Source organism: Plectrocnemia conspersa, unplaced genomic scaffold (assembly GCF_051122295.1).
Source record: "Plectrocnemia conspersa isolate PC_06_02 unplaced genomic scaffold, ASM5112229v1 ptg000009l, whole genome shotgun sequence".
NCBI classification, from domain to species: Eukaryota; Metazoa; Arthropoda; class Insecta; order Trichoptera; family Polycentropodidae; genus Plectrocnemia; species Plectrocnemia conspersa.
The window spans coordinates 19,923,699-19,949,740 of record NW_028277173.1 but is presented as its reverse complement, the minus strand read 5'-3'; the positions used below and the strand labels follow the sequence as shown (position 1 = coordinate 19,949,740).

Sequence of the window (26,042 nt, the reverse complement as noted above, 5' to 3'; positions counted from 1 at the left end):
TTTTATTTTAAAAAAATAAAAAATTACATATATGCTATTTATAATAACTAATAGCTGATAAAACAAACATTAAAAAAACATTTTGTAACTGCAGAAATTCCAGAAAATACTCATATTTATGTGTAAATATTGTGCACCTGTGGACTTTCTCAATGGCTGATTTTTAAATTTTCGTCACTTTTTAATTATTAGAAATAATGTTTTTAGCAGTATTTTTAATTAAAAAAAATTAAAAGTAATTTAAACATTAAAAAACTGTATGTTTTATTATTTTTTAAATTAAAAAAAATAGTCTTAACACGTTTTATTTTGTCTTTATAACATGTTTTCTGACGTTTTTAATTCTTCATAACTTTATGAATATTTTCGAATAGTTTAAAATATCGAATCAAAATAAAATACTATGCTTAGTCTAATGCGTACTACATATATGTATATTGTAGTGTTTTCTTATTTTTTAGATAATTGTTTACTAGTGTGTGATTTGTTATATTTTTGCATTATAATTATTTTTAATTAAGCTACTGTGTCCATTGTTATATCGTTATGAAAAATGGGTTGATTTAATTTTATTGGACTATATTTATTCATGCTTTTTTAAAAATAATATAATTATATATTTATGCGTACATAACAATATACACGATGACAGCATATAATTTAATATTTTTTGTTGAAATTTAATACAGTTTTATTATTACAAAACCAACAGACTGGCAATTTTGCTACCGTATCGTTTAATTTTTCTGATTATTAATGATTGGATTTATTCATGAATTTATTTTAAACATTTTTTCGCCAGTGGAAAGAGAAAAGCTGGTTTTGCAGAAATTTTGCGGTTAGATGGGCAATAAAGCAAATTTTTAATCATTAACCGAAATAAAATAAAATCTTTTATTTGTGAAAAAAGTAATGCATATTTTCGCGGTTGTCGTTCCTCAAAAGATAATTATTCATGTAGTAGAAACCGCCATATTTCTCTTAAAATTTTTTTCCTCTTCATCGTGCACGTTATTTCTATTATTTTGGTTTTAAACTATTTGTGCTGACACTAAAATAATGTGTAGGAAAAAAAATCACATGACATTTTTCGGCTCTAAATAGTTTTTTTTTTTGCATTAACCGCACGTAGACTTTTACCATTGAGGTTTAGCCATCTTGTTAAGTCTAGTCACGGCTAAAACTAAACTGACCTCTAGTATGTGATGTGACCGGAAATTGACCAGTTAATTTTCGACTTAATATTCATATAATACGATACATATTATGAAGATAAAAATATTTTATATTACACAAGAAACATCTGATATGAAAAAATGTATAAAATAATATTCTCTGGAACTTTGGTTCAATATTTATTTTAATGGAACTTCTGTATGTAGTCGCGCGAATATTTTCGCCTTAAATTCATCCATGCAAGAGTGTAGTTAAACTGGTAAAGGTCAACAAAAACAACTTTCTCTTACCCCTGTGCGTGCACATCAGGCGATTGCCAATGCCACGGCTGCAGAAGCCTTGCACTTAAATATAATGTTTATACGCAATAGTCGACATAAATAATACATTAAAGCGTTAAACGCATCTCCGGCATTAATGCGACCAACTTGACCTTCAATACTGACCAACTAAGCAGAAACGACGACGAAAAGTAAAATTTCGGCGAAAATAATTACGACAATTGCGTGTAATTTAGCGTGAGTGTGCGTTAGTTGAAAATGAAGAAGAAACATGAAAGATTGCCATCGAAAATTGTACGATTTGTTGTTACTGGGACGTTAACATGTACCACATGTATAATGGATGTGAACGAGGTGGCCATAGTGTGTCAGATAGTATTATTTGTATGAAATTATGCGTTTTTTCTCTAGCCATACGTCTTCCGTCTGGTGCTAGAAATGCGTGGATATACAATTATTATATACAGGAAGGCCGTAAAAAAAGGTACTAAAGAATAAATGTGCCTCGGCAGTCAGACATTACGCCTCCAATGCGTGTATGTGTGTGTCCAGACGAGATATCTCTGCAATGCAAAAAGGCCTCACTTTCCCTGGTCGCAATAAGTCGGTTAAGATCTCATTCAGAAATGCAAAGGTGTAAGTCTCTTTCTGCATTCGTGCAGATGCATTTCATTCTCGAATCCAACGGTACATGTATGTGTGCATCAATGCAGTGATTCTCAAACCCTTATATTTTATTTATGAATCAAATCAAGTTATTTTTTCAATTGCATTTACAAATATGTCTAAGAGCTAATCTTAAATAATCTTTACATACATTAACTAACCTACACATATTTGAAGAACATTTAGACATTTGAAAATTGAATTGAATTTGATAACAAAAATATAGTTTTGTGTAAAGATCAAAAAAGCATACTTAAAATATTTTCAGATTTGGCTTTAATTCAGGTAAATCACTCCTAAATGTATTTTTATCAATACTAGATAATGGCATTATCTTTAATAAATAATTAAATATTTCAACGACAGCAGTAACCTTAAATAATAAACTTATAATATTTTTTGGAAAAACATTTTTAATTGTAAATAAATTAATATTTTACAGATTCATAAAACAGACCAAACATTATTCAAGATATTATAGTGCGCCTTAATACTTTATTTACTATATATACATTTGACAATTATTATATTTTACTCTATCATTTTTTATTTTTTTATTAAATCTTCCGTTGTAACCTAACTGGCGTAAGCCCAATGCGTTACAACTGAGTAACCAATCAGACATAATAAATACATACAAGTAAGTATTAACCACCAGACTGAAAGTCTGGTAATCGGTGATTCTATATTATTAATTTTAAATTATGTGCTTTACAATTTATAATCAATAGATATCACTGCAGATGGGGTCATTTTTTTTGATAATAGCGCATTTTTATAAAATAAAAATTCGGGGCTTGAACCCGAAACCTCAGAGTTACTAGTCTGAGACGTTATGGACTACGCTATTCCATCCTTATATGGCATGATTAGGGATTCTGTAACTCAGTTTTTAACCAACTTGAAAAAATTAAGTTTTTTACTAAAAAAATTGTCTTTATTACTAAAAATGTTTGCAGCACAGAAATAAAAAAATTAAGAAAGGTGAAATTAGTAGCTTATTGATTTAATACATTTTTTACAAAATTATTTGAAAGTTTTTTGTAAAAAAATTGTTTGATTACTGGAGAAGATGATTCATATTCCTTTTTATAATTTATACAGTACGAAATAGAATACTGAAATAATTATGAAAGAAAATACTGATGATGATTTTTTTTAATTTGATTATCGAATAATGATATTAAATAATAAAAATAAATAAATAATAAATCATAATTATCGAAAATCATGACTTTAAATCCACTAGAATGTTTCCCCCATAAAAAATATCTATAAATATATTGTCGTTATTTTTTAAGCATATAATTATAAATCCAATTAATTTGATAAGACAAGTATTTTTCAACTTTTAATTCTAAGAATATAAATGTCTCCTTCCTTTAAACAATAATTAAATTCCTTGCTTATGACTATGGTTAATGTTTCAATATCTTTATAAGCTTTTATAAAATTATTTTAATCATTGAATTTCGTATTTCCAAGAATTAAATCTAAATAATTAAAATGTGAAATTCTGTAGGATAATGCTAAGTAAAATACGAATGATCAAGTAAAATTCCAATCCTAATTTGTTAAATTTTGTAGTAAGTATGATTGCTTACATCTTAATGAAGCAATATATATTATCAATATATGATGTTTTATACATAGTTAAAATTGTCATACCATATTCTCATTCCTGATTTGAAAACTGAACGAACTATAAAAATATTTATACTAATACAGAACGGAGGAATATTGCTTTTTTTTTGTTTTTTGGTCAGTCATTTTATGGCGTCAAGATGTCGTGAAACGGGTACAAGAGAAACTTCTAAATCTGCTGCTAGTGTACGAACAGTTGTTTGTGGATTTGCTTCACCAATGTTACTCTATCTTTCCTAATCGACAGCAGATGGTGATCTTCAACTTCATTTTAAAGTACAATATTTCTAGTGCAAATTTCTCGAACAAACGCCTTACAGTTTCTGCTGAACTGCGCCACATTGTGTTTTAGTTTGAATTCATACAAAACATGGGTACATAAACCTTTTGTCATAACATAATGCATAGGAGCCAAATAAACATCCTAACTGCAAATATAAAAAATAATATAAAACTCAAAACCTTTCGGTTCATAATTAAAAACATGGTTTTTTAATACAAACGTATTGTTCCATTAGTAAAATTTGGCCACTCAATATAAAAAATAATATTTTTACTAAATTCGACTATATTGACTGATCATATTTGCATGTTTCTAATCGTTTCTAAAATCAGCTAATTAGTCAGATTAATTTTTAACACGCTAATGTATGCAACTTAATCAAAACAAACAGAATTTCATTTTTTTATTTAATAATCAACACGCAAAATTACACCACCGTTTCATGTAATGCAGCATTTTGCCGATGTATTGCACGTAATAAGATCTATCGGTAAACCCATATCATAATATGTTTTATTTAAGTAATCAGTGACAACTAAAATATATCAGTTTTTGATGATTTTTAAGTCAGTTTTCACATATATAGATTCGGTGTCAGTTCAACGACTACTCTTTCTCTATTCGTTAACCAATCTGTATGATTTAAGCCTGGGTTGCGTTAGTCTAGCAACAATGAAATTTGTACAGGCTTAAATCTGAGGACGGTTTCTGAAGTCCCGTTGTTAGCTGGAATTTATTTAGCATTGCTTGTGTTCTATAGTCCGTTGTCTATTTTAAGCAGATTACTAAAACACCGTTTCTTTACAACCGAAAATCTAGATTACTCGATCTTATACGAAATAATTACAATGCGATGATCATAAATGGTCCTAACAGGATATAATAGATCAAAAATCCGTTAAATGTTTCAGATCAAGAGGTAAATAAACATATGTATACAGTCACTGTCAAGAGCATTGAGTGGGGAAAATATAGAAGATTACGTCTGCCTGTATTGCAATTCATCATATATATTATAAACGCAAAGATTATTTATATTTTAAGAAGTTATATTTAGAAATCAACTGGTAAAATGTATTTATTTTTATTATTCAATTTATTTTAAGTCTACATTAAATTAACTTAAAAACATATTTTTCGTAGCTTGCTGCTTTTTAATTTAAATGTAAATAAAGAGCTTGAAAGATACTACTTTAAAAAACTATTGTGATTTAATGTTATGTTGTGTTTTTTAATTTATTTGTACTTCTTTCTAAAATGGTTCGAAATAAACGACAACAGTAAAAAAGTTTTATAATGTGTTGTGTAAGTTTTTAATATTATTTCATTTAAACATTAATTACGTAGTGAGATAATATACATATTTTATCGCTAACATGTAATAAACAATCAATAGAACATCTATAAAAGCAAAATTTAATCATTTTTCTTTCGATCGTGTTCAATCAACGTAAATTGTTACGTCTGATGATGAATTTCTGAATGAATCTTTCCTGAATGGGCAGCTATGCGTAAAAATTTCTAACTTTTTTATAAAAAAATATTCTCCTCGGTCGTCAACTTTCGGTTTCTAGACCACAATTTACAGTCAAAATCGGCGGATTACAACGCGGAAAACGATCATAAACATGTAAAGAGAACATTATAAAATTTGGCACAACATTCGATAACACGCCTAATAAATAACACCCAGATTTTTTGCAATTCTTTAAACATTCATCGAAAGCACTTTCCTTTTACCGTTTTTATCCTTTTGGTTGATTTTTTACTTCGGAACTTAAAAGCTTTTAGTGGCACATAAATGCAAATGATCTGAATTCAACCCTTATTTTCTTTACATTTAAATAACTTTCCATGGACGTTTTTATACCTTTCGTATTATATAAATATATTGTGGTTCATATATAAACAACACACAATAACTTTCATCTGAAATATGTTCCTGTGAATTGAAACTGGAAACAAAAATATAATATTTACATACGTAAATAATAAAATAAATCAATGTTTATTTTACTTTAATAATATTTCCTTAAAAGCCCGAATGTTAATTCATTTCAACGAATATAAATTTCAAATGAAAGAAAACAGATAAAATATTATAATCAAACTATTTATATGAATTATATGTATACATTTATTTAAACGTTATTTGATAAGATCAAGAACAATATGACATGTTATATAAAACCGTATTAAAATGTAGCGCGGTAATAAATGTGAGTAACGCTTTTATTTAACATTGAAGAATGCCTCTTATGATGGGAAAGAATATGTGAATCTCTTATGAACCACTAACTGCAAATGTGCATGTAATTAGTAACGTTTCCATAAATGATGGGAATTGTGTTGTCTTACTTTAAGCTAACCCGATTCGGTTTGCAAAAAAAATATTAGCGTGTCATTTAACGTATGCAAATATGACTACTACGGTGCATAATGATAATACGAAGACAATGAGAGATTTTATCTTATTTATGTAAAAATTCTTGTGAATCTGTCAGTTTGAATAATGTAAGATGATGTATTTAGATAAGAAAGCACAAATATTGTTTAAAAATCCTGAAATTATTAGTTATTTTTGTTCTACTTAAATAATATAATTATGTGCGAAAAAATATATCTCATCTTGCTTTTTTCAGAGAGATAAAATTTAATTCTTCGCACGACCCACTTTAATATGATTTATCCTTTACAAAAAACAGTTTTTATGAAAAAAAAATAATTACATAAATTATGAAATTATCTATAAAAGTAGTACGATTATAAAATAATAGTTAAATATATACATCTAATACACATAATAAAAAATATATATTTTATTTAATAAATTATGCATGTGTGACTGTAATATTTGTTTTCATTTAATACAATTATTAGTCAAGAACATACATGAAATCAGAATATCACTTCACATTTAAAATCTTAATGACAATAAGATATTTTGAAGTGTAATCTCATCAAAGTAATATATTCTTTACATACTAGCAAATGCAATAATTTTAACAAAAAAATATTTTTGCCAAAATATTTATTTCAAAACTCATAAATATATTTAAGATTACAAAGCTGTACAATAAATAAATATAATATATTTTTAACATACTCTATTACAATAAAATATAAAACTGATTTTTAATCAACAAATAATTTTTTATGTTTGTTGAAAAAAAAACCTGAAATTAAATAGCAATCGAGACTGAATAAGTTAACACCAAGCTGACTTACAGTATCACTAAAATACTGACATACTGACTGTTATACTGAAATATTATACCATTATAACTATTAATTAATTTACAATATATTACAATCACTATTTGATAAAAAAAAGTGTTTTTTTAATCAATTTTTTTTTATTCAGAAATCAAACTTATATTTATTATGTAAAGTGCTATATTTGTATTACTTTTATTAAATTAAACCAAAACATTAAATTTCATAACTTTGGAATTCATTATTTTAAATAAAACACTAGTAACTGACACAAATATATTTAAATACTTGCAAACTTTATAACCAGTCAATGCTACAGAAAAAAAATAATAATAATATGAAAGTTCATTTAAGAATCTCTCTTCGATGTACCTGAAACATAATTCTCTATTAAGTTATATTTTATAATTTAAAGAACGTTTGTATAATTTTACATTCATATATAAGAAATAAATAAACGTTTGATCTAAATTTTATTGTTTATATAGACTGATAAATTAATTAGATATAAACATTTAAAAGTCAGTTTTTTTATAATAAATATATTTATCATCTGCAAAATAAGAGATCTAAATTATGATTATTATGAAACATATTACTGTGAGCTTTAAATATAACCTTTAAATATCATTAAAAGACCTAACATAAATAAGTATCATTTCTCTTTATTTTTTTTATTCATAAAAAAGTCACACATTTTAATAAATCCAGTACAATACATTGCTGTTTTTATAAGCTAACATAATAGGAAATGTGTTTCAATTTATAATTAATTATAATTTATTCAACAAACAAATTTTACATAATTACTATTGTCATGTAGTATATACATATACATATAAAATGTAAACTGTAATTTAAATCAAATTAAAACATTACTTAATTAAACAATACAAAAAAAATCACATAGGATTCTTATTACTGTTTCGTTGTTTACCGCACAATCGATGCGTTTTCACTAGAGATTAACACCTAAATTGTTACGATTTTTTTACGTTGAAGAGGGTATTGTTACGTAAGTGCGATTCGGAGTGAATTGACCTTGAATTGTTAGTCTTTTCGTTTATGCAAAGTGGAACGAACAGCTTAGGATAAAATAAAGAGTGCGTTTACCGTAAATTGACCGCTTAAATGTGCCAAGCGGTAATGTTGTCATCTATATAAAAATGCGTAATTTGTTCCAAATTACACTGAGCACATGGCTCGGTGAAAGTATTGAGGATTTTTTTTCATAATAAGAAAATTAGCTATAAAAATAAAACCATGTCAATGAGCGTCTGAAAGTATGTATGTGTGTACACAATGAATAATCTGAATGACGTTTAATTGTTATTAATATTGAGGCAAGAGAGGCATTTCATTTCGAAATTTTTTAAATACTTCCATTGAATAATTAAATATGCTTTTAGATTATAATCTAAATATTTACGATAGATTTTGATTTTTTCCTACATTAATTTAAATCTCTAAAATATAATAATTATATCTATAAAGCATTAAAATATTCATGTTTTATTCAATTGTATATTTTTGAAACTAAATTCTAATACATTCATATTATTATATAATGTATTCTGAAAACTAGATTTGCATTATTAACGACATACATATGTATATTAATATAAAAAGCCTTAGATATATTTGCATATATAAATATACAAGTTTTATTAAAGTGTGTGAAATAAGCATTTAATATAATAATAAAATAAGGTTAATTTAGTCTATTGTATTGACGCATATGTTCAAGGTCACAGCAACATTTAAATGTTTCAAAAAATTTTAACTCTTAAAGATACATCTACAATACCCGATTAAATTGTAATTTTAAAATGACACCAAAAAAATGTTTAGCAATTTCTGCCAAGATAGAATTAAAAAAAAAATACTATTAAAAATAATTTTATATTTGACATTAAACAGACCTTAAAAACAATTTGAGAATACCGATATTTTAGCCCAGAACAATTTTTTTTAAATTTAGATTGCTATATTTGATTTCTGAGCAGATATATTAGTAATATTGAATAAAAATAGAAAAAAAAATATTTTACGACTATGACATAAATCAACTAATACAATTTCCTTATTCTGTCCCTCACAAATTTAACATAAAATACACACAATCAAATGCCGTACAGTGGACTTATTTATTATACATTATTATATATATATATATAGATTCTGAATTAATAATAATTTTTTGTTGTTTTATAAGCTGAAGTTGCTTATTATATTAGACAATTTTTAATACCTTATTTGGACGACCTAGCTAGATTTAAATTAGTCATCACAATATTAATCTGTGAGTTAAAGAAGATTTAAATTTATCTAATCTGCGTATTGCTCAGACTTAAATTTATAAAATAATCTCTAATTTAGATTTTTCAGACGTGATAAAAATTTAAAAAATTAAGTAATTGGGATTAAACTAATATGAACCATAAATATGAATACTAATGTTTTTTTTATTTCTATTGTGTCTAGGATATTACACTTATTAGGTTTTCTTGAATTTTCCTGATCATTCGGATAAATATCATTATAAATAATTAGAATCTAGCTAAATCGTATATATAATACATGAAATAAAAATCTAATATTCAACACTGTATAAAAAGCATTACTGACGACCTCTTTTAGTTTATGGCAATGACGTTATGAATACGAAAGATTTTAAGCTGCAAAAGTAGCATTTAAATAATGAAAGCAAAATTTTATTTGTTGTCACTGATAAATTCATATACACAACTGAAGAAAGCATTAATATAGAAGTTAACGATCGATTAACTTCATAAACAATGACATGAAGTATCTATTGTAATGATTTTGAAACGTTTACTAAAATATTAGGCAATAGAAAATTCTGCACACGTTGGATACCGAGAAAGAAAAGGCTTCTATAGTTTTGAAATAAAAAGAACGTGTTTCTAGGGAAAAAAATAATTTGTGATAAATATTTGTAATAAATAAAGTGCTGACATAGTATATGCTGTACTTTGTATCCTTACTTCAAAATATAAGTGTGCGTTTCGATACATGAAATTTATTTTACCAAGTATTTCGCATTTAAAGTTGGCTTAAGAGAAACTGGTATACAGTTAGTAGACGTATAATTCTTAATATTAATATTTTTGTATGGCGTTTAAAAATAGCAAACCATATAGAGCATGAATCGACTCTTAAAGAATATTCCGGTTTCATTTTCATTCGTCACATGAATAATTCAAAAGATATTTATAAGGAAAATAGCAAAAGAGCGTCATCTTACTGCTAAGTACGAATAAAAGAATTATTATTTTTTAACGTACTACATATTTTGGAAAACATTCTTCAGCTTGAAAAAATACATACATAATACATGCAAATACTAAATGTTCATTTTTTAAAATCGTGATATTTCCAGTCTCGTGTTTGTGCTCCAATACGATTCAGTCGCCACTGGGTCAACAGCTACATAGCATAGAAAACGAGAGGTCAAGCCTCTTTTGACGATAATGATGATGATCATCACAATGGTTAAAGCTTTGCCAATAACCAACTGCGGCGTTCTCGATTAATTTCCGCGAATTATTACTATCGAATATTATATACATGATGCGAATTAACTTTTGATATTAAGCGGTTTAATATTTTTTTATGAAGAGTAGCACTTGCATAATTCATGAGGAATAATTGTAACGGAATGATGACATTCCTCTCAGTGTGACCTGGTAACTATGCGTATCAGAAAAAATAAGTGTATTTTTTTTGTTACATACACCTGCGAGCAGCCCGATCAATATGCAAATTGCCGATTTCTTTATCGATCCGGTGTGTTATTATTGAAAAGTGATAGGAGGTACTTCCTCGCATTTTTTGTGATACGCTTTAAAATCGGCTCGCCCAAATTCGATTGATTTATTACCACGTGTGAGTCAGGTAGTATCACCAACCGGGAGGAGTTTGATCCACTTTCGCCGGTCACAAGAGCAACCTGTGATGAGGCCTGGTTTATTTTATCTTAATCGCATATGCATCTATGTATAATAAATATACGTGTATATATACTAATATTATTAAATGTACGAGAGATGTTGGTTTTAGATACGCTTAGTTCCTTCGAGCTTTAAAATTAATTAAAATAAAACCAAATATGTCGAGGATGTCTCTCGGTGTGTATGTAACAATTTGGTTTTAATCATTTCAATTTTTAAAATTTGATTCAAATAATAATTTAAAAACATTTTCAAAAAATTGATTATAAAAGATTAAAAATACATACAGTTTTTCTCAAAATATTGTTACCAAATAATAAAAATAAATATTCTAATATATCTCAGCTAAAAATTGATCAGAAGTCTGAGATACTTATTGATAAGTGTTTTTTATTGCTTCTAAGTAACGTACTATAATAAAAATGATTAAATAATAAAATAAAAAAATATCATGGATTAGATAAGAACTAAATAACGAACCTTTTGCAAATGGTTTTAGCTACATATGTATGCTATATTTATTGTGTGCCTATATATTTCTCCACTGTTTTTAAAACATTTTACATCTACTAAATTAAAAAAATTAGAAAAGATGACAGAATTTTTATCAATAATCATTAAATGAGTCTATCACATTTTAAAGTGTGATTCAACTTCATTTACCGAACTTTATTTTTTTTAAATCACAAATTTAAGGAGAACTTTGAATTTTTCTGTATTAATCAAACATTTGATATATATTCATTAATAAGATAATATCAATTAAATTGCCGCCTCTGGACCTCTTGCAGCAGCTGATCCTTTCAGTCTGATTTTCGATTACTCTTTCGTACATTTTGAGCGGTATTTCGGCTATAACTTGTCGGACGTTGGTTTTTAAGATCTTCGACGTTTCAGGTTTGTCGGTGTTGACACGATTCTTATCCAACGGCGTTAAATCGCATGATCTCAATTCTCAGTTAGCGTCACCAAAACGTGAAGTTCTTTCACATATTAAAAAAAAATATTTTTAAAAAATCAATATAATCTGTAGATCAAAATGTTTAATTAAATGGAACTTTATAACAAGCAAGCAATAAACTAAATAAAAATTAATTGGCAACTGGTCCAAAGATTTTATTAAAGTAGACCGATATGAAAAATCTAACGTGTTAAAAGCGCCATAAACCAATCCACTAGTTTTTACTACACAATTTTTTTTTTTTTTTTTTTTTTTAAGTGTTTATTTCAAAAATAATTTAGTTTTATACAAGTTATAAATTACATGTTTCTGGCTTTTAGCCATTATCATGTTTACAAGCGAAATTACAATAGTTTAAATAAAAATAGAGGCGACATTATGCAATATTTAATAAGTAAAATTTAAGGAGAAAATACTAAAACCTTTATACAATAAGAAAAAGAAAATAAAATAAATAAAATATAAGATACATAATTAAAAATAACACTTACGAACTGGGGCTATTGAAGTCGTGGTTACAGATTTGCTATCAAAGCATTATGTGCTTAGGCATTTTATGTTTATACTTGAAATTTAGTGTGACTTTGTCATAGTTACCAATTTTTGCAATTAATTTATTATTATGTTCACGCGAGATATTTTTGTAATAATTTATCGTATTAGTAATAATGTGATTTTTAATTGTAGGTATAGAATATCGAGTGTGGAGTTTCTTTAAATTAGTATAATATGGGGTGTTATAAATTATTTTTACAGCTTTATTTTGAATTACTTGTAACTTATTAAAATTATTTTTACACGTATTACTCCACACTGGGCAAGCGTATGTTAATATCGGTCGTATTAATTGTTTATATAATAAAATTTTGTTTTTAATCGTCAACGCGCTTTTTCTGTTAAAAATGGGTCTCAGAGCTGAAATGGCGGCAAGCCCTTTAGACCGTACTTCTTTTATATGCTTTGTATATTTTAATTTAGAATCTAAGTGAAGACCCAGATACCTAACACTCGTTTTCCATTCAATGTTTTTGCCCTGCTCGGTTTTTAAAGGCGGAGGCAACGGTTGCCGGCGCATCGTAAAAATGATTGCCTCAGTTTTATCATCGTTTATTTTTATTTTCCACTTTTTTAAATGTTTATTTAAGTTATGCAAAGATTTTTGTAGTTTTGTTGCTATTGGTTTAAGACCATATGAACTAGTTAAAACGGCTTTACTACACAATGAAAAGCTGCTTGACATTGGTCTGATAAATTGTAATGTGCATTAAATGCTGTCGGGCTTAAAATTAGCTTCACTACCGCTTGGAGAAAATGTCTCGTCGATAATCGTCCATCGCACTCATGTAAATATTTTAATAAAAAGACTTACTAGATTTACATTGAGTCTCATTGGTTGTGAGGTCAATCATTCCTAGAGCCATAACCCTTACCATACGATTTCCTTATAAACCTGTCAAGAATTTTGCGTAATATTATTTTTATATCTTATTACCCTAATATATAGTGTAGGTATTACAAAATAATTTTAAATACTCTATGTATACGTTATTATATATTTATATATATTTTTATTTTTAGATGAACTCATTATTTTACAATTACAACTACTTTTTATCGATAAATGGGGTTTAAAAAATATTTTTTCAACATGAGAAAAATAATGTGAATAAAAAATATTTTTACTCTTATAAAACCAGAATAATATTGTTTTAAGTGATTTATATATGTTTTGTATTAAATTTACTGGTAAAATAATGAGGTATTTTTTTTAATAATGTTTTAAGAAACATGATATACAAAATAAATATCTCATTGAATTGAATGTATTTGTTGATGTATGTGTGGCTTTTATACATAAATATATTCCTTTTTTACATATTATATATATGTATTATATAATACAGATATTTATTAATACTGTTAGAATTTAAACATAATATATATTTTTAGGCACACTGTAGTATTAATGTTAAAAAGGAGTAGCATTTAGTGGCGTTTTATACTCGACCATAAAACGGTTGAAAAGCGCTGCTTTACACGCTTTTCTATAGTTATGTTAATAAAGCTTAATTTTATCGTGTACGTTTAACCCCCTTTCATACCATACACATAACAACTCATCTAAACCTCCTTTTTGACGAATATTATTCTCGTCTGGATGTTCTCTTTGATCATTGTGTTTTCATTTACGCTGTATATTTTGCTTCTATAAAAGATAATTAAAATAAACTGACACACGCTACTCTTTCATAAATATAAATATAATATTCAAAATTTTTTTTTACAAATAAATAACAATAATATACATTTAAAATAAATAAATTATATAATAAATAATGTGTACTTTTTTTGCGCGATCAACGCTTATCAGAGACTAGCCATTTTTAATTGCGAATAAATATTTTTCAATTAAAAATTATTATGTACATATTTTGCTGAAACGTTATTTATCGTCTGTGCTTAGGTGGACCGTTGTAAGCCATCTGCTGTGCAATGGGTGAATTGTGAGCGGCGAATTCCACGTTTCCTACGTCACTGTGACTTTGCCATCCAGGTCCTGCGGGGTAAACCTAAAATACGTGTAAGAAAAAGTTAAAATAAACGCTTGTATATTAATATTATAGTATAATTTTACTTACGTCTTCGGTGTGATGATACATTTTCTTGATAAAAAGAAACACGCTAATGGCTATGGATACTACGGATAAAAGAAGTGCTTTCTTGGCGAGTAAAACGACGCCTAAATACGTAAGCGCCAACACTGTAACGAATTTAACTTTCATTCCCATTAAAAAGGGCAGGAGCATCTTTAAAACTTTCTTTTTTCCCCTTCCCTCGGTCATCAGGTCGCTGATCACGCCCTTAAAGCTCGCTGGAGTGGCGTTTGCAAGACTCCTGGATAAAATATAAAGATTTTTTTAAGAAAATTCATATATTTTGTAAGAGGGGGTAGACGTAAAGAAAATGCTTCTTGATAGTGGAAAGAAATGTGGACGTGAAATAATATTGCGTCAAATCGAGCGAGCTCGTTAGTGAAAAGGTGTGAAATGTCAGCAATTCTTGTTCATTAACGTTTCCAACCTTTATCAAAAGACATCCTTTTATTATTTAAAAATATAATAAAATATACACTTATTTTTATAAAATTTAACTGTTACATAAAATAAAAATATTAAAATAAATTTTAAATTGTAGCAAAAATATTAATTAAGTATCACAAAAGAAGGGAATAATTTTTTTAGTGTTATTATATCATAAGCAAACATAATATAAAACAGATTTTTATAATCTCAGTTGGTGCTAATTAGAGAAAGTTAATAAAAATGATCTATAAGCAACTTATGATATTAGTGAGATATGTACATTTTAGTACTGTTAAGAAAAAAAATGTATTGAATTACAATAAAGAATGGAAAGGTGGTGATGCAGTTGATAAAATACTGATATAAGATATCATATGTGATAAAAGCTTATAAATAAAATTTACTACGCGCTTTGATATTTTTGTATCACTTTGTGCATATCAAGAAAAATAGTAATAAATCTGAAATTTATTAAAACGATTTTTTAATTTCAAGAGATATTTCTTAAATTTGTATTTATCTATTGTAAATCTTATTTTAAGTATGAACCGAATAAGCTAAGTGCGATAAAACAATGGTAACAAAATCAAGAACTACTAAATAAGAAGTGAGATATTAAACTAAAATCTAAGTCTGTATATCAGTGACATATATTTTATAATGTATTTACATACATTTACTATTGTATAATTACAACTATGTCACTTTCATGATATTTATTTATGAGTTTAAGAAAATATAAGAAAACTTAATCTTTAAAAATCAATCTGAATTAGAGCATTTTAATAAGCAATAATTCTGATTTCTCTGATATGATAGTCAAAATAAATTTGAACACAGGTCTTATAGAATGTTTGAATGTTTAAATTTATGATCATACCAAAGGTTGATAATAATGTAATTAAATGTTATTGCTGTAATTTATCTATTTTACGGTGCTTGGTATTTTTTCATAAAGTCGCAATCTAGACTGTCTTTTATTTTTTTGTTCGCAGAAAGAAATCTTAGATGCACTAATACAATTATTATCTTGGGGTATTTATATACGAAATAAAACGTATTTATAGTATAGCAAATTAATGCTTCTTTTTTAAGATGTGAACTATTTTATATTTTTTAAATTAAAACCTAAGGCGAAAATGTTAAGCTCTTTTTTTGACTTTAGTGAAATGAAGAATCTCAGAAAGTCATTTGACAGTTTTTTATTTTATTATTATTATTTTAAAAAAACGTTCTTAAGCTTTAAAGATGAAAGTTACAATAATTGTATTTGATTTGAGTGAGGACATAATAAATAAAATCTCCCTAACCCATTAAATTAAATTGAAACTTTTAAAATAGTACGTTTACTTTGAGAGTTAATTAAAATTGTATACCTATAAACAAACACATTTATTAAGATATATGGCGGTAATAACTATATTTTAAATGTTATTAAACTGTCTTTTCATAATATGAAAACATAAACCATTGACTATCGATTTTTAATTATTTTATTATTTATATTAAATATACTTTTAACATTTTTGTGAAGGTAAATCGTTATGCTACCATAATCAGAATAACCCTTTTAGAATATAACCATCAGCTATATGTATGTATATACTATTATAGTTAATTAGTTTTTTAATAACCTGGCTAAAACGTCAATGTTCCAGTTGATATTTCTCTTTTCGAAAAAGTTTCTCGACTCATCGACAACGTAACTTTCCAAGATGGCCTCCCTTTCATAAGCACTTCGGGCTTTCGATAGCTTCTCTTCGGCCTGATTTCCGTTGGATTGAAGAGACCTGGCTTCTTCAGCAAATATGGAGCTCTTGGTCAAAGTGACTCCGGTTAATACATCAATAGATGGACGGTCAAACATTTCTTTGGCCATTCTGAAAATCTGCCCAAATAAAAATTCATTTTTAAACGTGTTTTACTACACACTGTTAAATACCTATACAATATATATATTATATATATATTGTTACATGAAATCTCTTACAGTCTCGCGCACATTTTCTAAAGCACTAATCTATTTAACCGTGTAAGAACGATAAGGATTATACGTTTTTATTTTATAGCATATTGTATTTAGATACACAAATCGTAAACATGTAGTGAGTACTGATACACACCAGTGATAAATTTATATAAAACATAATACATTTTTTAATCCTATTGAGAAATCAATATAATAATTTCATATAATGAAAAATAAGCATAAAAAACTTATAATTACAATTCTAAACACATAAAAAATTGCAACCTTTTTAAAAATGTATATTAATATTAAATTTATAATTTTTAATTATATTTACATTATATTAAGGTGTGAAATAATTTATTAAATATACTTGCACACCATAAACATTATTTATTAAGCAAATTATTATATATGTATATATTATATATTGATAGATATAACTAAGTATAATTTTTAACTTTACGTGAAGAACAAGAAACTGTTTGGTTATAGACTAACCCGTTTTGTAGGTAATATAAATTTTAATCAAACTATGAAGGTATACTTTCTTCTTAAATAAATCTGCAAAATTTGGGTATAAACATTTTAAAACAATAGTTTCAGTGAGTGTGAAGTTATTATTTTAAAGAATAATTTTGGATATGGGAATTTAATATGTATCAGAATCTCCAGAATACAGTGTCGATGATAAATAATTTAAATCCAAAAGTTTACGTAGCTAATTTTTATTTAAAGCTATGATTATACATTTGTATGTACCTACGTCATAATCAAATAATGTGAAATAGGAAAATAACACAAAATTATTTTAACACTGTCATATGATTATCTTATAAGAAAAAAAAAATTAATGCTTATTGTCCATTCAACTAGATTTAAACTTGATTTAACTATTTGGTTTGTAGAATTTTAATAATATTTGTAAATATAATACTGTGATATAACTAACATGGGATATAAATTATATCTATTGAAAAACATTATTAAATGAAAAATATAATTTGTTAGTTGCAGAGATTTATATTATTATATTTTCATATTATAGTAGATTTTTATTAAAGATGCATAACATTTATTTAAATTCATATTTAAACATATTATACCTGAAATTGCACGCATGATATTGAGTCTTTCCTGAGGCACTCCTCTATGGATGATGGAGATTTGGACTTTTCCAAACTCACCACAATGTTATCTTCTATTCCATATCCATCTCCTGCGGGTAATAAGACCGACGCAGACGCAAAACAGGAACACAGCAAAACTACAGTAACCACATGGTTTAACTTTTTGTGCATTTTGACGGCTATCAGTTAAATAACTCCCTCGTGACAATTTCGCTCAGACGACTTTCACTTTCCAGCGCTGTGTTCGAACCTCAAGCTGACATCACTTTTTGTCCAACCGATTTTTTTTTAATATTTGTATGTGTGTAGTTGTAGTTATTATTTTACTTTGTTTATTTATGGATGATTGTTCTAATTTTTAGTGATTAATTGTGGACGTATCATGTGTTCGATGTCGCGGACTACTATGACAATTTACTACAAAACCATACTGTATTTAAACCCCGACATGTTTAACTAAGTTACTTGCTTGGCTAACTTAGCGGCGTGCAGTGTTAAGCCGGCCGCTCACGCTTCTAACTATAATTTAATTGTTAAATAAATTTTATATTCTGCTTATGTGAAAGAAATTAGTACTATTTTATACAAAAAATTGTATATTAAAAAAAATTCCATTTCTATTCAATTAAATCAAAAATGTTTCAAAGAAAGTTAAAATTAATTTTATGGTTTATTTAGTATATATCCAGGTTAAAATATAAAAAAAATAGTTTTTTAATAAAATCTTATTGATATAATAAAAAATATATTACACGAATTTTGCTTTAAAAACATGGTTTTGATTATCTCAAGAGGAAAGAAAATAATCTGTATTTAGTTTTTTTATTTTATTTTATTTGTATTTATTAATCAACGTACACTTTCTTTTCTGACAAGTCCGCCAATGAAATTAATAACTTATTTATTGACATTTTGCAAAATTTCTTTCAGTAACAATATAGTTTCACAATGTATTTTATTAATTACTTGCTATTTTGGAAATGTGAGATTTTTATAGCACATGTATCAAAATGATCAATGAACAGCAAAGTCAAATAAAAATCGCAGTAAAAAAATATGAATAGGACTATTTACAAATTAAATAAAAGTTGCTCTGTTGTAAAATTAGCTTGAGTGTTAAATAATATTATATTAAGAAGAACTCAAATAAATATGATACAAACAGTGCATTAATTCGTGTTGTGAAAGTGTATAATATAACAGTCCGATATTCTATACGGTTACTTCAATTTGTGTCATCATACTATTTAGCATTAAAGATAATTTAATCAAAAAGACTAACCTTACAGGACTGTTAAAAACTATATTAAAATGCTTTTGATTTTTATTTATGAGAAGATTAGGTAATCCTAAAATGTATGTTTTTTTTTATTTAATGCTAGCAGTCAGTTGTGCTTTGATAGTTGAAACCTTAGTACATATTTTTGTATTTAAAAAAAGGTGGCAAATTTTTTACCAGGTAAACAATTTAAACATAACTGCATATTATGTAAATTTCTATAAAAAAATTAACAACTATGGCCTTTAAAACATTTGTTAATTGAAAGGTGATTTATTAGATATATATGTACATATATATTAAATGTCAAAGATGTAAATTACAACATCAAGAATAATCCTAGATGTGAAGGAGCAGCAAAGATAGCTAATTATTTCTGCCTGCTCAAAAGAAAGAAAATCCTACTCAAACTATCTATCAGTTAGCCAAAAAACTAAGTAACTCCGATTCAACCTTACATAGACATATAAAGAAGCTTAGAGAGGCAAGGAGACAAGGTTTATGGATTTCACATATCCCAAGAGATTCTAGACCTTAAAGCTGGTCGCCTTTTCTAAATCATATGATAACGGAAGACAATAAATATGTGTTGTACAGTGGTTATCCAAAGGTCAAGTAGCAAAACCTATCTCGTAGTCCAAGCTCACTATAAAAAAAATATTTTGTGAATGATGGGACTGCAAAGGGATTGTGCATTATGAAACTCTTTTACATGGTTAAACAATAACAACTAACTTACATTATAATCGTCTGGATCATTTGCACAAGGTAGTAAAGAAATATTATTGCACTTGGTTTTATAGTTTCATAACACGACAATGCATGTCCCCATGAGGCGAAATTAACTCTCGATAAAATTAAGGAACTTGGAATCTCATTCACCCTATTCTCCAGACCCTGCTTCTTATGAATTATATTTATTGTGATCAATGCAACACTTTCTAGACAAAAAAATATAATTTAAAATGCAGATGATGAGATAAAAAATCTATAGGAATATTTACATCAAAGCCTTTACAATTTGATGGTAACGAAATTAATAAAATTGATTCATTAAAATTATATTCATTTTGGGATTACCTAATATTTTAAGCAAATAATGTGCAAATATTAGTCACGTAATAAAAATGACCTAATGGCAGATAATAATAGCAATACAAGTTTAATTCCTAATTATAATGAAAAATTATTAATAAAATTACATTTCATTTAACATTATTCACGCAATATATTTTATGTATGATATATTATATTATATCTAGTTGTAAGTCATTTTTGTATTCACTCTAATTAATTACTTTACTATGTGAGGAAAATAATGTGGTCTCCGAATTAAAACTTCATGATTCTCCTTTGCTTTAATCCATTTCTGTTAAATTTAATTAAACAAAAAATCTTTCAACACCCGCGCTTTTATTATAGTGAGAGCAATTGCTAATTAATAGTTTATAACTAGATGTAAAGCTACTATGCTTTATAATTAATTAGAAATATTTTTCGTCTTCTATCCCTACAATTATATATTGTCACAAAAGTAATATATTTGGTATATGCTTTTTAGATCAAAATAGTTTTTATACTCATTTTAATTTTTGATTTAAATAGTAAATAAATACAAATTGACTTGAAAATTACGATTTTAAATGTTCCGTTGTTATTCGATAGGCGTAAGTCTAAAGCATTAAAATGAGGTTAATCTGTATCAACTGGGTAAGTTAATCAGACATAATGAATATCTACTGAGAATCTGTGACGTCCATATATATAGCATATATAATTATTATTTGTTTTGTTTATTTTTATTTATAATTATTAAATGCGATTTGGCAGCTACTGCCGGTTTTTTATTAAATACAAATTCGTATCTACTGCTGAGACTAGAACCCGTCGACTCTTTGTTGCTACTATATACCTTACGGGCTACGCTAACATTTATTATTATTTATAAGATGACAATGAATAAAATGTTTAAAAAAAGACGGATGTTGTATTTTATATATTTTGATTTTAAATATATTTTTATTATTAAATAATTTTAAAATCAAAATATATTTTTTTTTAATTTTGCTCTTAAGATATACGTTAATAGTTTAAATATTTTAATATAAGTTATAAGAGTGTTTTATTTGATATTAAATTAAAAATAAATATGTATAAAAAATATTTGTCCAGCTAAAATAATTTTTCACATAAGATTGAATTGTTAAAATTTTAAATTTATAAAAAAAAAATTCAGAAATAAAAGTTATTTGATCGAAATATTACTAGTACTTATGATAAAATTGGTCTATTATATATCTAAGAAGCTTAAAATCATATATAAATATGTTTTTTAGGAACAGTTAATTTTTTTTATTTGTTATCAGTATTTATTATATATGATTTTGTGAATTTTATTTATTGTAATTTTAATTATTATATATGTGTATACAATGTGTTTACATGGAATTTTTATTAATTAATCTATCATATTTTTTGTTATAGTTATTAATAAATACATAAATAAAATTGTATTGAACGTATTGGAGGTGCATTTTATGCACTTGCAACGCTGCTACAGTTTTTGCTACATTTTTAGTAATAACGTGAAAACTTGTAAGTTTTCCTCTCCACTGACCATTTCATAGCAGCTAATATAACACGGAATCACGCAGGTTTATCTAGCTTCAATGCGTTTCAATTTCCATTTTAACGGAAAATGTATTTATTTTATTTACAATGCATTACGAGAAATATTAAAGTTAAGCCAAAATATATATTATATCAAAATAGTACAATATATGATCTTATTGTTTATAGTATTGATTCAGTCTACTATGATCATATATTTATCCCATCTCTATCTGAGGTTCAACAAAAAATGCCATAATGTATAAAGTATATGATCTCACCACTCGTATTAATATCATATTAAGAGCAATATACTTCCCATCAATTTAATCCAACTTGTTTTGAATGAATCAGGTTTACACGATTAAACACCGTTCGAATATGCAATTTTCTTACCTTAATGCAAAATACTACCTCTTCTAAATATAACCTGTAAGCGCCTGGCATTAATTTGTTCCAGTTAATACTGAACTTATATTGGACGGTTCATTTCAACAATTACTGATAATATATATTTTTAAATAATAATAAAAATAAAATCGGTAGGCGCGTGATTATGTTTTATGTGTTCTCTCGCGCCAAAGAACCATAGAGATGTACAGCTATTTTAATTGATTTATAAATAATTGCACGCAACACCAGTTTCTTAGCATAGTTACAAGTGGGTCATTTCGAAGCATTATAAAGAGCTCGAAACGTTTTATCATCGGCTCACTTTACCGAAGCATTAAAGAGGAAAGGTGCTCTGCGATAGCGACACTATATGAACAATTTTTCATTTTGCCAGAACAAGAACTGCCATATTCTGAGGGTGCAACGGACGAATTATTTGCTGTACAGTACACATGTCCATGTCCTTTGCTCTTGTATGACCTCAGAAGATTTATTTAGTGGCGCCACCCTTTGATCGACGTCTCGGCTATTACAGATCGCTCATCAACTCGGTTTCTTCTCAGCTGTGTGATCAGAGAGCGGACTCCGCATATTAATCATATTGACGGTTTCGATTCAGAACCAGTTCACAAAAGGTCCGGTTTTGAAATAGTTAAGGCTGTGCTGGATAAATTATCTTTTTTGGTGGACCGTGCTCGCTCGTGTTTACAGTTAATGTCTATCAATAATAACTTGTTTGTTGTACGGATAATTCGTGAATTTACAGCTACATTTCTACTGAACTAGTGTAAATTAAATATAAATACATGAATTAATCTATCTCAAAATATGTGTGAGTACAATATACATTTAAACAAAATATATTCTAATTTTTATATAATTTAAATTTATATAAATACGTATGTATGAATGTATGTATATAGATAACGTGTTCGCACACATCCTTATTGACCGGCGTACTCACATTCTCACTACCTGTCCTTGGTGAGCAGTTGTTGAGCAGGTTGGAAAGTAGTCATTACCTTGGACTTGAACGGTCAGCTACTTTCAAGCAACTAGGTCATTGGGTCCATCAGACATTGCTGCGTCAACTACATTCATCCAATTGCTCTCACACACATTTACATTTAATGTTTTTCTCGCCAATATGAATGTGGGTTTATTTTTTTATATACAGGTGGCTTTTTATATAATTTTATTACTCTTCAATTATGTTATATATAAGATTATTATTTTAAATATAAAATACTTGCTTGGTAATGACATAAAAATGTGTGGTAGAATAATATCTAATTAAAAACTATTAGGATATTTAATATTCTGATTTAGCATATATCAAGAATTTACATCACATGCAATATTATAGCAGTATTTTAGTTTAATTAATTCGATATTTCTTCAATGAAAAAGAGTGAAATTGTATGATATAATACTTAGTGTTTAATTTAGATATGCTAAAAACTAAAATCAATTAACACTAATTTTGGATAAAAATAAATGTAAGCTACAGTATATATTTTGTATTTAAAAAGCTGGTTCAATTGCAATATATTTAAATTAAGTGATAAAAATGCAAATTTCTTATGTATTAATATGATCAAATTAATTTTAGAAAAGGATATATTAAACTTTAGGTGGTCATTTGACACATTATAAGAAACAGCTTAATATGATAAAGGAATGTTAGGAGCAGTATCTCAGTTGAATTTATTTACGGTAAATTTTTAAAGCTTGTTTCATTGCAATAAAATAAAATGGTTAAAGTTTTTTTAGAAGGGACATTCCTCTTAGCATTAATGCATATTTAATGTGTTTATTTGGAACAAGAATAAGCTTCATATCTTAGTGCAATCTATTCACAGTGTATTGAAGAGCTTGTTTTATTGTACTAAAATAATATATTTTGAGTTTTATGATTAAAGCATCATTAGAATATTATTGAAGATCACTAGATACTTTTAAGAAAAAAGTATCAAATAGATAATAAGATAAATGCGTTATAGAAAAACATTTCTTCAGTTCAAGATATTGCTCTATTTTAAAAAATTAAAAGTTACCATATAATCAATTGAAAAAAAAATCGATTAAAATAATAAAATAAAAGCATCTTCTTAGGATATTTCAGAATATCGTCAGCATCAAAAGTAATTCGTGATAAAGAAACGGTATCTCTGTTCTATTTCTAAAGTGTAATAATAAAGCGTGTTTGTTTTAAAATAAAATTTTATAATAGCATTGTTTGAGTTTTATTTATAAAGAGACTTTCTTTTAGTATAAGGATGTTAAAAGCAACTTTATAATATTTTATAAGTATTATAAAATTTGCTTAATTACACTCATTTACTTTGTATTTGTAGATTTTGTTGAATAAAAGTATATTATTTGTAGTAGCATAGTTTAATTTATACCAAGAAGGAGACACGTATAAGGTTTTAAAATGTTAGAAGCAACTTTAAAATATTTCAGAATATCACTAGACAGATTTCTATTAAGTATATTTTAGATATTTACAATGAATATTTTAAATGATCCCTAGAAACATTTCAAGAAAAAGCATGAGAAGAAATAAGACATAAGCTAAGTATAGTAAAAGTATTTCGTTATACATATTTACAATATATTAGTAAAGCTTATATTATTGTATTATATTAAAATTGATTAGTAGCATTGTTTTAGTTTTATGAAAAAGCATATTTAGGGTTTTTAAGAACATCACTAGACACATTTAAAAAATAGCATCAGAATGAATATGTTTGAAGCGCAGTATAGTCAAAGTATTTTCATTATGCTTATTCACAGTGCAAAGTTTTATTAATAAAGAGACATGTTAAAAAGCATCTTTAGAATATTTCAGTTCACTACACAAATTAAATGAGAAGTATTAGCAGTTAGATTTAAAAGAGGATATTTCTTTCGGTATCGATTTTCAAACTCATGTTTACTTTAATCTTATAAAAATCTAAGCTTTAGCGTGTATTTATAGTAAGATATAAGTGTTTTCTTTAAAATCATATTTAGCTAAATTTAACGGTATTTTTTATTATTAAACCGATATAATGTATCATATAATTTAGGAATATATTATAATTTTTGATACTTTTTTAAATAAAACCGCACAAAGTTTTCTATAAATTCATATTAAAATTAAGGTTTTGAGTTATTAATTTTTGTGAAATATTTTTAAAATAAGTCTCAAATATTTTAAGATATTTTCTAATCATTTATGTTCTATTTCTTCTTATTTTTAAAGAATTTTATTGCATCACATATTATATGTTTATTATTAATATCATATTAAAATTGCTGTTAATCAGTAAGCGCTTCTTGTTATTCTGCATTTAAACAGTGTTTCTTTTACCGTTCTTTGCGAGCAAATG

The 26,042-nt window shown here is 26.4% G+C and overlaps 1 protein-coding gene across 1 annotated transcript; it reads right to left on the bottom strand.

The window, feature by feature from the left end:
• Window positions 1-14,441: 14,441 nt before the first annotated feature.
• On the bottom strand, window positions 14,442-18,794 carry Osi6 (DUF1676 domain-containing protein Osi6). The gene is made up of 4 exons (XM_088193150.1): window positions 18,360-18,794; window positions 16,919-17,172; window positions 14,841-15,096; window positions 14,442-14,771 (listed from the first exon to the last, which is right to left on the bottom strand). The coding sequence occupies exons 1-4, from the start codon at window positions 18,552-18,554 to the stop codon at window positions 14,649-14,651; spliced, it is 828 nt and encodes a 275-aa protein (XP_088049276.1). The 5' UTR covers window positions 18,555-18,794; the 3' UTR covers window positions 14,442-14,648.
• Between the last annotated feature and the right edge of the window lie 7,248 nt (window positions 18,795-26,042).